Source organism: Amblyraja radiata, chromosome 8, assembly GCF_010909765.2.
Source record: "Amblyraja radiata isolate CabotCenter1 chromosome 8, sAmbRad1.1.pri, whole genome shotgun sequence".
Taxonomy (NCBI): domain Eukaryota; kingdom Metazoa; phylum Chordata; class Chondrichthyes; order Rajiformes; family Rajidae; genus Amblyraja; species Amblyraja radiata.
The window spans coordinates 39,768,169-39,785,955 of NC_045963.1; the positions used below are offsets into that span (position 1 = coordinate 39,768,169).

The 17,787-nt window shown below is 43.0% G+C and overlaps 1 protein-coding gene and 1 long non-coding RNA gene across 2 annotated transcripts in view; one reads left to right on the top strand and one right to left on the bottom strand.

Annotated features, from left to right (window-relative positions):
* kcnh1 (potassium voltage-gated channel subfamily H member 1) overlaps positions 1-10,325 on the bottom strand; it is a 217,656-nt gene extending 207,331 nt beyond the window's left edge. The window contains exon 1 of the mRNA XM_033025617.1: positions 10,136-10,325. Coding sequence (XP_032881508.1) covers positions 10,136-10,208 — 73 coding nt within the window. The 5' untranslated portion in view covers positions 10,209-10,325. The remainder of the gene's footprint in view (positions 1-10,135) is intronic.
* A 3,807-nt stretch (positions 10,326-14,132) lies between these two features.
* On the top strand, positions 14,133-16,852 carry LOC116975756. The gene is made up of 3 exons (XR_004412753.1): positions 14,133-14,297; positions 15,322-15,323; positions 16,818-16,852. It is a non-coding gene; the product is annotated as an uncharacterized LOC116975756 (long non-coding RNA).
* The last annotated feature ends 935 nt before the right edge of the window (positions 16,853-17,787 follow it).

Here is a 17,787-nt window from a genome sequence, read left to right on the forward strand (position 1 = left end):
AGTAGCCATTAAGGCATGCTTTATTTTATTTAGTCGTGGTCTTAAAGCAGGTAAGGAATCTCTGAACGGAGTAAAAAGAGATTAACAAAGTAATGTGAATTCTCCTGCCAGCTAGTCCACACAGCTCCTAAAGACGTGACCAGGGATCACTTTGTAGTCTGTAATAATATGCATGCTTTAGTATGCTTAATTTGTTTAATTATGCAGACATTTTTGATGATGATTGAGGACATTTTGATGATCAAAAAGGATCACTGTCATTGTGCAAGAGGGTTGAATGGGGATTGGGAGTTAAAAAGAAAATCCGAGTCAAGCCTTGGGAGAAGATTCAAATAGTTAGAGAAAATGTGGTAATTCCTAAAGACCACACCAGAGAGGGGGAGGGGAAATGATTGCTATGAAAACCCAAAGTAAACCAACTAGGTGTTTGTTAACCATATAGGTTCATGTTCCCTCTAACCGAAGGCACTCAACTCTCCAGTTCAGATCTATTTCAGTGTGTGAAACCTGTACTATTAACAGGCCTCGTATGTGCACAACTGTGTGCGAGTGTATTGCATGTTTTTTTACTTATTTCATATGCCCAACAGTATTCTTATGCATGTCCATCCTCCCCACAGAGGACCCAGAAAAAATATCTAGAGGTGCACCACAAAGGGTTCACAAAAAATTTGCTCTGGCACAAAAATATTGCTCTGTGTGTTAGAATTTCTAGGCCAATGTTTCCACTCGAGGGGAAATAAAAACATTTGAGTGCATAAATGAAAGACAGCCAATAATTAATCTAATGAGCAAATGAAGAAAAATTTCTTTATTCAGAGAATGATTATAACATGTAACTTCTATCACAGGAAGCAGTTTAAGAAAATAGCTTAGATTTATTCAAGAGGAAATGAGACAAGATAAATAGCAATCATTTTATTGCTATTTATCTTGTCTCATTTCCAAAAAGTTTAATCATAGGTGAATAGAATAGGAGGTGACATGTGAAGTTTAAACACCGGCAAAGACGTATTAATATGTTTTATCTGTTACTTAAATATTATAATTGTGAGCTGCAATAAATAACTTCACAAAGCTTGGCTAAATTTTCTAGCATTTTCTATATTTTTTAATTCAAGAGTCTGAAGATTGACTTTATATTACCATAGAATAATGCTATCCCAAAAATGTGATGACTACCTAGTAACACTACCTTAGTCTCAAATGTAGTCAAAGGTGGCTCAAACCTGTTATGTACTTTACGTGTATATTTACAATACAAGTATCCAACTCCATTTAAGAAAAAAATGTAGTTGCTCTCAAAGTTTGGAATTCTGGCTTAACTTCCCAGTCTCACCATATCTTATATTGTAATGCAATACTTTCCTAGATCTGTTAAGTTTTCCAACTAACCTGGACAATATTAATCCAATCTCGGTAACGGAACACTACAAACCACTTTTTGTACAACCATGGACTTGTTTTTCGATTGTGTTTTACACAGTTGGTTTCTTTTTACTGAACAACAGAATATGTGGAATTTATAGATAGTTTGTGTTTCTGTGTGCTGTCTGATTCTATGGGTGGGTGATACTGCTGCAAACTAGATTTTCATTGTACTTGTACCTCGTTGTATTGTGTAAGAAGGAACTGCAGATGCTGGTTCACAGACACTAAAAGTTGAAGTAACTCAGCAGAACAATGAATGAAAGATATGCAAAAAAAGTAACAATGATAAAGGAAACCGGCTATTGTTAGCTGTTTGTAGGGTGAAAACGAGAAGCTAGTGCCACTTGGATGGGGGAGGAACAGAGAGAGAGAGAGGGAATGCCAGGGCTACCTGAAGTGAGAGGAATCAATATTCATATCACTGGGTTGTAATCTGCCCAAGCAAAATATGAGTTGCTATTCCTCCAATATGCATTTAGCCTCACTCTGACAATGAAGAAGACCTAGGACAGAAAGGTCTGTGGAGGAATGGAAAGGAGAATTAAAGTGTCTAGCAACCGGGAGATCATCTCAATAAACTCGACTTGACACACCTAAATTGTTGACTAGCTGTGAAACATTGAACTTTTGCTTTGTTGGCATGATCTTTGAGACTGTCAGCGACTGTCAAGTTCGCGGCACTCGCCTTAACAACCAGGAAGTGGAACGGCGACTGTCAAAGTGGAACGAACACACACACACACGCACACGCACACTCACACACATGCCAAGCCAGGAAAAGCGGGGGGAGCGCTGTCTGATATTCACACGGTGCAAAGCCGAGGTGATACAGACACACACCTCGATGAACAGGAAGGATAAGACGGCTAGCACAGTGTACGGTAAACCCTTTAAAAGAGGGGGGGGGGTGAATTAAGAGTGGAGACACTTTTAAGAAGCTAGACAACTTTTAATAAGCCAGAGATACTCAGCTGTGAAGTTCGGCAGGCATTTAACATTATCGGCCGGTTATCCTTGGTTCTGAAAACTCGTGTTTACGTTTTATTTTACCCCAATGAGCCAATGAAAATGACCGGTCAGCAAAGGCGATTAACTAAAACTACCCACGACTACCTCGACTATCCATAACTACATGGCGACCCCACTACAACTGCACCTACGACTACAGGATTATCGATTTTCTCCATGGCGACCAATTTTTGGTCGCAGAACATTTTTCAACATGTTGCCAAATAAAAATATGAAGGTAAGCTGCATTCTAGCCCATATTAGTCCTATTGTCATCATTACTAAAAACAGATACATCTTCTTCGTTTACAGTGACTTGCAATTGAAGATGGAGGATATCTTGCTCCCGCTCTACTTTTGTGCTGTCCGTATAGGCTTTCGGGGAGAATCACAATAATAGTTTTAGCCAAGTATGTTTTGCAACGTACGAGGAATTTTATTTACCAAGTCAGCCATCATACAAATAAAAACCAACAGAACACACAAAACACATTTTAACGTAAACATCCACCACAGAGACATCACATTCCACACTGAGATGGAAGGCGAAAAAAAGTTCAAATCCTTCCCTTAGCTCTCCCGTGATCGGGGGGTCTCGAGCCCTCCGTGGATTCCCGACTAGCCACTTCCGAGACTGCGAGCCCTTGGTGGTAGGTCTGCAGGCCGCGGTTGGAGCAATCCCAGGCAAGGGATTGGCTCCAATGTTAAGTCCATGCCCCGCGGTGGGGCTTAAAGTCAGTCCGAGGAGGTCTCCAGCTCCATCGATGGTTGGCCGCAAAGCGACGGGAGATGCAACCTAGAAACATTGCGTTTCCGGCAAGGTAAGAAACTGAAAAAAAAGTTTGCCCCGACCCCTCCCCCCACATAAAACAAACCGGAGAACATTTACACAAACTATAAAACACACTAAACATTTTACAAAAGATGAAAAAACAGACTGTTGGCGGGGCTGCCTATCGCTCGGCTTCCCTGGTGGTAGTCTTCAGACTCGTCAAAACCTGGAGCAGGAGGTGACTAATGAAGCATGATAGATAGCAACATACGATCTGCTGGAGGAACTTAGCAGGTTGAAAAGCAATGCTGCTTGACCTGCAGTTCTTCCAGCAGACTGTTTATGGCTGCAGATTTCAGTATCTGTAGTCTCCAAGCAGGGTAGATAGTTTGTGAAGTGGTGCACTGGCGGCCTGCTGTGTGCTCGTGATGCCTGGCCTTAAAGTTCTTGATATTTCTCAAATTCTACTTTACCACTTTGAGTGGTCATAGGCCAAAGGTTTAAAAATTGTAGATTATTGGGTCTTATCATACTTGTGGAAGCTTGTTGTGCTCAAGCCGTCTGATGTATTTCGCATAACAAGGTTCACTCTACACCAATGACTTTATTCACTGTGATCACTTTAGAAGGTCCTGCAATTATAAAAATCTAAGCCTTTCTTCCTTTTCTTTCTATTCTTAGAAAAACCACAATAGAGCTGAATGCCATACTGTCCCAGGAAATCTGTAACTAATCTCAATTATAATCAATACAGAGAGATGTGAGATTCAGGAGATACTGATATTGGCATTGTGCCCTTTCTTTGTATTTTGAATTCTGTTTCAATGCAATCATTGACAATCTGAAACCAGCTACAAATATTAGTGAATAGTCCATGTAAACGATATGCTAACAATTTGACAATTTATAACAGAGGTCATGGCCCGAATCATCTGATGAGTTGCAAACAACCAAGCATGTCAGTCATCTCCATCTCTGCTAAACGCACTGTTATCCTAAATAGGTCCCCAGATTTGAAATTCAGTAGGTAAGCTGGCTTTCAGCTAATTGACAAGATTGGAACTTTCCAATCATAAGCAGTAAATCACACCCACACAATTGCCTTGAAAACTCTGCCACATCCACAGGTTTAATTTCCAACCCCAAAGTACAGCTTTCATACTTTCCAAAAACCTATGGTATAATTTTTAAACTATGCAAGGAACAAAAAAAGGTTGAGATTGGTTGTGAATATTTTCTTCGCAGAGGATAATAAATCTAGAATAAAAATCAAGCAGAAGGGGCAGATAGAAACTAACTGTTGGGAGTAAACGTCCAAGAGGACTTTAGAGTCAGGTGGAACTGAAAGGCGAGTCACAAAGTAGGTCACAAAATTCATTTCGCTTTGTTGGTGCAAGATAGTTGTGGCACTATCTTGTGGTGATTGTGGCACCAGAAAAGATAGGAAATGCCTGATTAAAGAGGGCGTAAAGCCTCACTTTAAAATCCTAGCATCTCTTTATGCCAACTGCACATTCCTAGGCAGCTCATCAAGATAGTGGAGGTGAATGTCAGACAAGCGTAAAGCTGATAAATTGACCCTCAGATGTGCATTTGAAAGCAAAGGAACAACTCTGGAAGGGCCAGCAATATGAGCCAACAATAGCCTTGCACACTGCAGTAGAAATTAATGGAACACCGCTGGCTCTAAGTTCAAGTACAGTGCATTCAGAAGGTATTCAAACCTCTTCAATTTTTCCACATTTTGTTACGTTACAGCCTTATTCTAAAATGGATTAAAAAAATGTTTTATCATCTACACACAATATCCCATTATAAAAAGCGAAAACAGGTGTTTAGAAATTTTTGCAAAGTAATTAAAAAGAAATAATTGAAATACCACATTTACATAAGTATTCATACACTTGATGGGCCTGTCCCACCTACGCAACTTTTTCGGCAACTGCTTAGGGTCGTTGTCCTGTTGGAAGGTGAACCTCTGCCTCAGTCTGAAGTCCAGAACGTTCTGGAGCAGGATTTCCTCAAGGATCTTTCTGTACTTTGCCCCATTCATCTTTCCCTCGATCCTAACTGGTCTCCCAGTTCCTGCCACTGAAAAGTATCCCTCACAGCACGATGCTGCCACTACCATGCTTCACCATGATGAGCAGTGCCTGGTTTCCTCCAGACATGACGCTTGGCATTCAGGCCAAAGAGTTCAATCTTGGTTTCATCAGACCAGAGAATCTTGTTTCTCATCATCTGGGAGTCTTTTAGGTGCCTTTTGGCAAACTCCAAGTGGGCTGCTATGTGCTTATTACTGAGGAGTGACTTCCGTCTGGCCACTCTACCATAAGGCCTGATTGGTAGAGTGCTGCAGATATAGTTGTCCTTCTGGAAGGTTCTCCTATCCCACAGAGTAACACTGGAGCTCTGTCAGGGTGACCATTGGGTTCTTGGTCACCTCCTTGACCTAGGCCCTTCTACCCCGATTGCTCAGTTTGGCCGGGCGGCCAGCTCTATGAAGAGTCCTGGTGGTTCCAAAGTTCTTCCGTTTAAAAATGACGGACACCACTGTGCTCTTCAGGACCTGCAATGCTGCAGAAATTGTTTTATACCCTTCCCCAAATCTGTGTCTTGACACAATCCTGTCTTGGAGGTCTACGGACATATCTTCATGGCTTGGTTTTTGCTCTGACATGCACTGTCAACTGTGGGACCTTATGTAGACAGGTGTGTGTCTTTCCAAATCAAGTCCAATCAATTTAATTTACCACTGGTGGATGCCAATCAAGTTGTAGAAACATCTCAAGGATAATCAATGGAAACAGGATGAACCTAAGCTCAACTTTGAGTGCCATAGCAAAGGGTCTGAATACTTATGTAAATGTGATATTTCAGTTGTTTATTTTTAATTACTTTGCAACATTTTCTAAACACTCATGTTCGCTTCATTCTGGGGTATTGTGAATAGATTGACAATAAAAAAAATGTAATATATTTTTTAATAAGGCTTTAAAGTACTATGTGGAAAAGGTGAAGGGGTCTGAATACTTTCTGAATGCACTGTATTTTCTAAATTAAAATGAATTATACCTATATAGCCTTCCTGGGCATCCTGCTTTCATTTGAAACACAATTGATTGGGCTGCTGTAAAACTTGACAAATCAGTCTACATTTGTTACTTTTATGAAAGAGATATTGAAGCAGATGTTGAGCACCACAAAATTACATATAACAAGCTGGGTACCTGTGCTCCAATAGCAACTGTAGGAACAACCAAAATTATGACAGAACAGAAAGTAAATAGATACCAGAGAAAATAACTGGAAATTAAATAGGGGTAATCAAGACCTTTCTATCAAATTGTCTAAAATAAAGCTGATAAAGCACCAGGGATTTTAAAGTGAGATTTGAAGCAGTTTAGAATATAATTTCTGGAAATTTGATTGAAAAATACTTTTTGAAAGATGTGACTTGGATATATGACAGTGTTTTCTAAGAAATAGAACCCTAAGATAATGAGGTGTGAGAAAACATTCCAGTTGCATCTACAGTAATTGGTACAGAGGTTAGTACAGGTAATTTACCCAGTATTAAAATATTCCTTGCAAACTATCTATGGGACAATCTATTTATTTTATAGTTGATGGAATGCGGTATATAAGGAAGTATTGATACAAAGTGCAGAACAAGCTAAATATTTATATTTGTTTTCAGGTTACACAAGTTAGATCCATTGTGATGCCATTCAAGGATATACTTTCACTCTTTTCTTATGTTATTTCAGTGAATCTAAGGCATAAGAAAAGAGGCAGAACTCTGATGAGAACGTCTCCATGTAATTCCTTTAAAAAAAGATCCACAGAAAATTGCTACTTGACTGTTCGTGGTGTGCGCAATGTGGTTTCATTCTTAATCGCTGTTCTACCTCGTTCACTGCACCTGCCTCTTTCAACACAGCTGAATGCAATAAATTACACAAACTTATTTCTATTCTCAAACAAATTACTTTATTGCTCCCGAAATGAGGGGTCAGGTATAATTTATAAAGACTGCCATTACCAAACAGCAAGTCAATATGCAATTAACTGAAACAATGTTAATGCAACTTCTGCAGATTTATTACTTTAAAACAGCCAATAATCTGGGTTGCACCCAATCAAAGTAATCCGTTAGAGTTCAATATTATTTTTATGGTTGGATATGTAACACAAATAGCCATCGGTTTATCTATTTCCTTTTGCTACAACAGACATGATTAAAACTAGGTAATAAAATATTAATTTTAGAACAGACAATGACATATGAGTGGATACAAAATTCTTAAGGGGTTGGACAGGCTAGATGCAGGAAGATTATTCCCGATGTTGGGGAAGTCCAGAACTAGGGGTCACAGTTTAAGGATAAGAGGGAAGTCTTTTAGGACCGAGATGAGAAAACCATTTTTTACACAGAGAGTGGTGAATCTGTGGAATTCTCTGCCACAGAAGGTAGTTGAGGCCAGTTCATTGGCTATATTTAAGAGGGAGTTAGATGTGGCCCTTGTGGCTAAAGGGATCAGGGGGTATGGAGAGAAGGCAGGGCTGGGATACTGAGTTGGATGATCAGCCATGATCATATTGAATGGCGGTGCAGGCACAAAGGGCCGAATGGCCTACTCCTGCACCTATTTTCTATGTTTCTATGTTTCTATAAAATGTAGCTCAGATTGCCATGTAAGTAGGTTTTTTTTTAATTGAACATTTCCTTAAGTTGTATATCACAATAGATGATAAGAGATTAAACTGCGAGAATCCACTTAATTTGCTCAAAGGTCCCACACCACCACAAACATGTAAGAGTTCACAGGACAACAATTACAAATTACCGTATGACAGAGATGTTTAAGTAAATGCACCTTTTTTCGCTTCTGATCAACTAGGAGCATGCTTCTTTGTCATTACTCAGCCCGTTTACATAGATAATCAGTCCACTGATTCTTGCTAACGTTCATGGAATAAAATAAAAGTTTTATTTCAATTTGCCAATACTCCAGAACAAAAAAAATAATAGGCATACTTTATTAATAATGGGATCAAACAGGTTATTTGATATATAGGTAAAGTCAGGAAAACTATTTGTACATATTGGGATTGAGCGAACAGTTTCTGTGCTGGAATGGATGCAGCAACAAAGAAAATGTTCCGTTCTTGTATTTTTCTAATCCGTCCAGTTCTCAGGATAAACCCTGTAATACTTGCTTATCAACGTCTGCATAAAACAACATAAAATAAATCGCAAAACGACATCAGATTTTTTACTCAAGTCTCGTCAGAAAACTCTTCCTGCTATGATAAATTTGCAACTTAATTCTACTCGGAGTCCTTATTAATGTTGGGGTTCCCCATGGATGGTAACCCGCTGTAGAGGGTAACAATGAACAAAAGAAAAAATGGAAATAAAGCTAAAGACCCCTTCACCGTATCAATGAAAACAAGAAGGATTTTCAAATACTCTACAAAGTGTGTATATTAAGGTGTTCTAGTCTTACACGGCTCCCAGAATATCTGTAAACTTTCTGATTATATACATTTCCAAGATTTCCTTTCAAATCAACAAAACATCATAAAATTGTACGTAAATCTTGTAATTTGTTTAAATAATTTCTCCTTCTAATCAGGATCTGCGAGTAGGTTAAATAATTCAAATTTAAACAAATGCATTATTGGTGCGTGCTGGTGAAGTTTCATTACCAATAGAACATAAAAGAGTTGTGTAACTACATCCCATTGGACTATTGTGGTCTTAGGGCACTCCACCTTAAATACTTCCTTTGCCAACAGGTTGAAGTTTCAAATAGACTGCGTTGATGTTTGTAGAATTGTATGATCTGTGCACTCGTTTAAACTGTCGCGTTATTTTTTGCAGAAACCAATAAGATGAAATCCCCGATGGAACGAAACAGAAGTAAAGGCGTACAAAAATAAAATCACCACAATCTAATAGAAATGCTTCACTTTGATCAGGCAGTGTCGCTATCTACTGCATGTCTTGCAATAGTAACCGCTGTTCCACAACTAATACTCTATTCACATTCTAACACTACACCGACAGTACGAAGATCTGTTCAAATATGTGTATATCTCACTGTATCTGCAACCCACAACCTCAATTATCAAAGATGCTGTTTCTGCTGAAATAAGGGTGATGTATATGGAAAAATATATTTCTATTGGTGTTTTTACTTAAAACGTAATAAATAAGAGCCATCATACAAAAACATATCAGCATCGCTGTATTCAACAAAAAACATTTTCCTGTTCCATTTGGAGTTTTGTTACATCCCGAAAACTAGAAAAATGTTTCAAAATCTTGTTAAAATATGATTGTTTGGGGCATTGAACGCTTAGATTTACACTGTTCTTTCCCCCAATCCAGAGAGTTTACATCTTCTGTCTGCAAAAACTTGCAGCGATTTCTGGCTTGCCTTGGCTGCTGCATTGGATATTCGCCGATCTTAAACACTGCAAGATGCACTATTTTAATTCGTGTTTCAAAAACACCTTTCGCTAAACCCTGAGCCAATTCCCGAGGTTGAAGAGCCTATGTTTAACGTGGGATGGAGTAGGAATGAGGAGTTGCAAAACAATTCAGGTCAAGAAACGCATTCTAAATACTGCACTTGCACTGTGTGCCAACACCCCCCTCCCCGCAGAACGTGGACAGCAGCCCATACTATGCTGATGCTGCATTCACAGTGGAATGAAATCAGTGTGTTTCCCTGGAACTAGTAATAAGAGTCCACGGGGGTACCTGTAATTAATTCAAAGGGTAAGGAACCCACAGAAGCACATTGCAGGATGGACATTTTTAAACCCAAAACAAAATTAGACTTTTTTTATTTTTTGGAGAAAAAAATGCCATAACTTTTAAGCACAGATTGTGAGTCACTTGCCACTTACCATTAGATCGACGGACAATATTTTCCAAAAAAGTGTTTTGAGGGGCAACAAGTCCTTTCCTTCCCCCCGCCATTCTATCTTCTCAGCAGGCTTGATGGCAATGCTGCAGTGGCCGAGCTGATGCGATGGATGGGGCGATCGGAATGCAGGCTGCAGCTCCCGATCTTCCCTGCTCATTGTAACGGCGCAGACTGTGCGTGGGGCGAAGCGCTCTGTGAAGCCTTTCCTTCCTCCCCCTCCTTCTCGTGTCCAACTCGGCGCGCCGCGGGGACGCGCGTTTTGGCCAAGCTCCGGCAGCGAGCCTGGACGGGAGCGCGCGTGCTTTTCCCACTTCCCCCAACCCCCCACCCCCCCACCTTCTCACAATAAATGCAGCACAGCCCTCTACTGTGTGCACGCTTCACTTCGAGCTCTGTGTGCATTTACCTGAGAGCGAATCAAGGCATTTTACACACTGTAGCGAGTCTCGGTGGCACAAAACGTAACCGCACATGGTTGTATTTCATGATTTTCGAAGACAGTTGCACGAGTTTGTAAACCCAGCCTGTTCTGTCCTCAGAGCAGACAGCTTTCTCATAAACAAATAATGCAAATAGGCGTAAAAGTTGCCGGTGGGGTTGCCGGGTGGGGGGTTGGAGGCCGGGTGAGCTGCACGTCCCAGCTGTAAAACGGAGTATAGTAATCTGCTCCTGTGAATCAACGAAATATATGCATCAAGAACCGCAAATAATCAGGGTTGTTAATGTAAATTTCATTGATGCTGGTGATGTGCAACTTAGGTCAATATTTTCTTGCAATACGGGGGCGATATGAATTTATAGGATCTATCATTGGACAAACTAAAAAAGGACTTTAATGAGCAGAAACTAACGTTTCTGGATTTATATTTTGGTCTTTTCTTAGATTTAGTATAGAATATTTCTAGAGTAAATACAGTCAGTATCTGCTCAGCTAGACTCTGACCAACATTAAGACATCCAGGATGCTTGCCAATTATATTTATTTGTTAAACTAGACTAAGTGCAGACTCCAACGCAATATTCCACCACTCACCCGTTCCCCCAATGCAATATTCTATCACTCACGCATAGCCCCCAACTGCGCAGGCGCGGCACATTTCCCCTCGTCCCCCAGCACTCCATCCCCCTCCTCTTCACCCTTCCTCTTCTTTCCCCTCTCCTCCTCCCCTCCACCAATTCCTCCCTTACCACTCCCTCTCCTTTCCCCTACCCTGTCACTCCCTTCCTCCATAAATCCTCTCCCCTCCCTACCCCCCTCCTATCCCTCTATCCCCCACTCCTCACCTCCCCCCTATTCCCCCCATTATCCCTCCTGACCTCCCCCACTGCTCTACTCTCCCTCTATTCCCCACTCCCTACCTCCCCCATCCTCTCCCTCTATTCCCCCTCCTCCCCCACACTCCCTCCTCACCTCCCCCACTTTCCCCTTCTCCCTCCACTCCCTCCATCCCCCCATTCTCCCTCCTAACCTCCCCAGGATCTTTCCCCTCTCCTCCTCCCCTCCCTCTCCCCTACCCTCAGTCACTCCCTCCCTCTGCTCACTCCGGCTCAGTCGCTGCTCAACCCTTCCCTGTCCTACCCGACCGGCCGCTGCTGACGCTAGGCACGTCCCCACCATGCCCGCCCGCTGCTGCCGCTTGGCCCGTCCTCATCCTGCCCACCTACCTGCCTGCTCGCTGCCGCCATACGGACTGGGCCGCGGGGGGATGGAGTCGGTGAGAGGGGTGAGTGAGGGAGAGAGAGATGGGACCAGTGTCTCCACTGAACGCCCCACCCCCACCCTCGCGGCCGCCGCCGGTGGTGGACAGGTTACTGTGAGGAGTGGAGTTTGTGAGTGAGGCGGGAGAGGCCGCAGTGCAGGAAAAGGGCGTCGCTGTCCCAGCCGTGGCGTTCACTGACAGGAGAGGAGACCAATCTGCGCATGCGCGGTTTAAAGATTTTTAAACTTTAATAACTTTGAAAATATACCATCGATCGGAACAAAACATGTTGTACATGCAGCACAGGAGAATGGTGAGTAAGGTGACGAAAAATCGTAGTACCGTTTTTGCGCAAATAGAAAAACCATGCAAACCAGAAGAGCACAAGATCAGAGTTTTAGTTACGGTGCATTCAGAAAGTATTCAGACCCCTTCACTTTATCCACATTTTTTTTACGTTACACCCTTATTCTAAAATTGATTAAATCTAATTTTTTTTATCATCAATCTATACACAATACCCCATAATAAAAAAAGTAAAAACAGGTGTTAAGAAACTTTTGTAAAGTAATTCATAATAAATAACTGAAATATCACATTTACATAAGTATTCAGACCCTTTATTCAGTACTTTGTTGAAGCAGCTTTGGCAGCGATTACAGCCTCAAGTCTTCTTAGGTATGACGCTACGAGCTTGACACACCTGTATTTGGGTAATTTCTCCCATTATTCTCTGCAGATCCTCTCAAGCTCTGTCAGGTTGGATGGGGAGCATCGATGCACAGCTATTTTCAGGTCCCTCCAGAGATATTTGATTGGGTTCAAGTCCGGGCTCTGGCAGGGCCACAAGGACATTCACAGACTTGTCAGAAAGACACTCCTGCATTGTCTTGGCTGTGTGCTAAGGGTCGTTGTCCTGTTGGAAGGTGAACCTCTGCCCCAGTCTGAGGTCCTGAACCCTCTGGAGCAGGTTTTCATCAAGGGTCTCTCTGTAACTAACTCCGTTCATCTTTCCCTCAATCCTGACTAATCTCCCAGTTCCTGCCGCTGAAAAACGTTCCCACAGCATGATGCTGCCACCACCATGCTTCACCTTAGGTATGGTATTGGCCAGATGATGAGCGGTGCCTGGTTTCCTCCAGACATCACTTGGCATTCAGGCCAAAGAGTTAAATCTTGCTTTCATCAGACCAGAGAATCTTGTTTAGGTGCCTTTTGGCAAACTCCAAGCGGGCTGTCGTGTGCCTTTTAATGAGGAGTGACTTCCGTCTGGCCATTCTACCATAAAGGCCTGATTAGTGGAGTGTTGCTGATATAGGTGTCCTGGAAGTTGCTCCCATCTCCACAGAGCAACTCTGGCACTTTGTCAGAGTGACCATCGGGTTCTTGGTCACCTCCCTGACCTAGGCCCTTCTCCCCCAATTGCTCAGTTTGGCCGGGCCACTGTGCTCTCCGGGACCTGTAATCCTGCAGAAATTGTTTTATACCCTTCCCCAGATCTGTGTCTCGACACAATCCTGTCTCGGAGGTCCACGGACAATTCCTTCGTCTTCTTGGCTTAGTTTTTGCTCTGACATGCACTGTCAACTGTGGGACCTTATATAGACAGGTGTGTGCCTTTCCAAATCATGTACAATCAATTTAATTTACCACTTGTGGACTCCAATCAAGTAGAAACATCTCAAGGATAATCAATGGAAACAGGATGCACCGAAGCTCAATTTTGAGTGTCATAGCAAAGGGTTTGAATACTTATGTAAATTAGATATTTTAGTTATTTCTTTTTAGTTACTTTACAAAAATTTCTAAACATCTGTTTTCACTTTTTCATTATGTGGTATTTTGTGTAGATCGATGATAAAAAAAAAAATTGAATCCATTTTAGAATAAGGCTGTAATGTAACAAAATGGGGATAAAGTGAAGGGGTCTGAATGCACTGTATGTATAGAAGATATGTATAGAGCTTCAGCAGCAGGCACAACGTGGACTTCAACATCACGGAGCTGTAGTCCTCTGCCAAGGGTCTCCAGTGTGGGTGCTCCGACCGCGGGGGCCTACCCTAACATCATGGAGCTCGATCTGTGGAACTTCTAGCCGCGGGCGCTGCACGGACTTTAGGATCGCGGAGCTGTGACCTTTGCTGAGGATCACCTGAAGAGGTGCCCCGCCCGCTGGGCCTGTGGTCTTGGGATCGTGAAGCCACGGCCTCCGATGAGAAGCGGTCGATTCAGGAATTCCGAGCCGTGGGGTGTCCTGATCCGTCCCGACGTCGGAGTTTCCATCATCCCGAAGAGAGGACCTGTACATCAAGCCATCCGTAACGGTGACTGCGGAGGGTTCAGGGCCCCGACCACCGGTCCACAGAACGAGGAAGACTGACTGAACTTTTGTGCCTTCCATCACAGCAGGAATTGCTGGTCCCACTGTGGAGGATGTTTTATGTTTTATGTTGAATTTCTGTTGTGTATTGTGTTCTTTCTTTCTTGCTGGGAGAGGACTGCTCATCCGCCAAGCTTACCCTTGAGTAGGAGACTCGACGGAGACTTTTTCCATGTCGCCTCCCTCGCATCCTAACAGCATGGATTGGAGTGGCCTTTCCCAGATTCGGGCCTGGAGCATCAGCAGCAAGCGCAGCGTGTACTTTTCCATCGCGAAGCGGGCAAAACCTTGCTGGGGGTCACCAGAGAGGATTGCTCCGATCGCTGGCCTGGTGACTTTGGCATAATGGGGCTGTGGTCTGCGGAACTTCCAGCCACGGATGTGGTGTGGACTTATCATCTGGGATCCCTTACCAGGGATCGCCGGAGAAGAGATCCGACCGCCTGCCTGCGGCCTATAACATCCTGAAGCCGCGGTCTACGGAGCTTCTAGCCACGGGCATGGTGTGGACTTAGCGTCCGGAGCCTGGGATCCCTTGCCGAGGGTTGCCGGAGAAGAGATCCGACCGCCTGCCTGCGGCCTATAACATCCTGAAGTCGCGGTCTCCGGTAGGAACGTCGGAGTTTTGAGCATCCCGACGAGAGGGCCTGTACATCCAGCCATCCGTAGCGGCGACTACGGAGGGTTTATGGCCCCGACCACGGGTGAACAAAGGAGGAGGACTGACTGAACTTTGTTGTCTTCCATCACAGTGAAGAATGCTGTGATGGATATTTATGTTAAATCTTATTGGGTATTGTGTGTCCTTTTTAAGTGTATCGCTGCTGGCAAATTCATTTCACTGCACTTTCGGGTGCATGTGACAAAAATAATTGACTGACTTTGACTTTGACTTATCGAACAGTACCTACTGTATCCTACTGAGGCCAATTAGATGTCTACGCTTACCTGTTTCCATTTTGCCATCAGCTGTTGCTATACTCTTCTTGCAGACAGCAATGAATCTCTAAAATGTTCTGCACCGGAGGTTGGTGAGGCTTGATCACTATTAAATGAACGGGTTGATGCATATTTTAAAAATCGGAGAAGTGAGGGCTCTGAGGAACTAGTACTGAAGATGAGTTGAAGCCTGAAGCAAATCAGCTCCAATCGTAACAAATGGTGCAGTTTGCCTGAGGGATCAGGTAGCCTACTCCTGCTCTTGTTTTCATCTATTATATACTAGCTCCTCTGGTGGCTAAAGAACTCCTCTCAGTCACATTGCTGATTCCATCAAATCCAATTTCATCATATACAATCTTCGACAACCCAAGAAAAATGTAAGGAAGAGGCAACCTTGGCTTTTTTCAACCCCCTAAGGGCAAAGACGTATCTCAAAATTGGTTGTACTCAGAAATCTATATAATTAAAAGTCTCATCTTGACCACTTCCTGTTTGCACTGCATATTGATTTTAGAAAAAACGCTATTACTTACGGCTGTGATTTTTGGCCATCCTACTCAGAGTCCCCCTCCGCTGTGCAGGACAAGAGGATTTTTCCCATCGATCAAAAATAAAAGAGTTATTAGTGTTTAAAAAATGTTGAGATTCTCCCTCCTGTCAATCACCGCCATGAAGGCCACGCCCCTTCTAGCGGGAGGGGGTAGGGACTATAAAATCCGGAAGTGTGGGCATGGCTCAGTCTCTGCAAGATGGGGGAGGGAGAGGTCACCTTGGTGGCCTTGCACCCGGCTTGTAATGGTAGGAAACTGCTTTTGAATTTGGTGGCCTTGCACCCTGCTTGAAATGGTATGAAACTGCTTTTGAATTTGGTGGCCTTGCTCCCTGCTTGAAATGGTAGGAAACTGCATTTGAATTTGGTGGCCTTGCACCCTGCTTGAAATGGTAATAAACCTCATTAGAACTTGGTGGCCTGCACTCTGCCTCAAATGGAATTTCAAGGAATAGCCGTGTCAACTGCCAGCCCACCAGCCGTGAGTGAGTGAGTTGCCAGCACACCATGCTTGAGTGACTGAGCTGCCAGCCCAAGAATCCATTCGCCCCACAGTGTCCATACTAGCCCTCGGGAAACCAGTCCCTTCAGCCCACAACACCCATACTAGCACTCCAGAAAGCCTCCCCCCCACTGGCCACCAATATTGGTTTTGGTGGAGAGGTGGAATATTGCGTTGGGGGACCAGCCCTCCCCTGTGAACATGGGACCCAACAGGTCCCACTTAGTCTAGTTATTACTATTTTCAATCTGAAACAGTGATTGTCAGATCCTCGCCTTGACCAGATTATAATAAATATGCATTCAACAACACTGAATACAAATGTGGTGTTTTATTCCGTTATATCCCACCAACATGTGTCCTCTGACCTGTCTGACTCAGTGGAACACGATATACATTTAAATACAACATCAGTTACCATGACATCCCTCCTTTATCAAACAAAAATATTTCCCCATTATCATATTGTAAACTGAACATTCCAACACCATTTAAGATACAGTATGACATTTATTCCAGTGATAATGCATCATTTTCACATGTCAACACATCTCATAATCCTCGTATCTCTTGGGTGGTCTTCCATAGAAACATAGAAAATAGGTGCAGGAGTAGGCCATTCGGCCCTTAGAGCCTGCACCGCCATTCAATATGATCATGGCTGATCATCCAACTCAGTATCCTGTATCTGCCTTCTCTCCATACCCCCTGATCCCTTTAGCCACAAGGGCCACATATAACTACCTCTTAAATATAGCCAATGAACTGGCCTCAACTACCTTCTGTGGCAGAGAATTCCACAGATTCACCACTCTCTGTGTAAAAAATGATTTTCTCATCTCGGTCCTAAAAGACTTCCCCGTTATCCTTTAACTGTGACCCCTTGTTCTGGACTTCCCCAACATCGGGAATAATCTTCCTGCATCTAGCCTGTCCAACCCCTTAAGAAATTTGTAAGTTTCTATATGATCCCCCCTCAATCTTCTAAATTCTAGCGAGTACAAGCCGAGTCTATCCAGTCTTTCTTCATATGAAAGTCCTGCCATCCCCGAAATCAGTCTGGTGAACTTTCTCTGTACTCCCTCTATGGCAAGAATGTCTTTCTTCAGATTAGGAGACCAAAACTGTACGCAATACTCCAGGTGTGGTCTCACCAAGACCCTGTACAACTGCAGTAGAACCTCCCTGCTCTTATACTCAAATCCTTTTGCTATGATACTTTTGCTTATACTCAAATCCTTCCCTGATGCTTTTGTCTGGCCACTGCCTCTGTCTGCGCTGATACTGGATTCTGATATGTCATGTTATGATCCACCAGTTCATCATCTCGATTCTAGTTTCGCATAGTCTCCACCTCAAACACGTGCATTCTTGGCTCATTAATTTGGTAGTCTCTAATCTTATCCCTCAGTCTCAACTTCAGTCTGCAGCGTCCCTGGACTATCACAACGGTGATACTTTTTCAGAAATATTGTGTTTCTATCATATATGATTCCTTCTGGCGACTGGACCGTCCCTTTATTTCCTTGTCTGGACACCATAGTGTATTGTTGTGGAA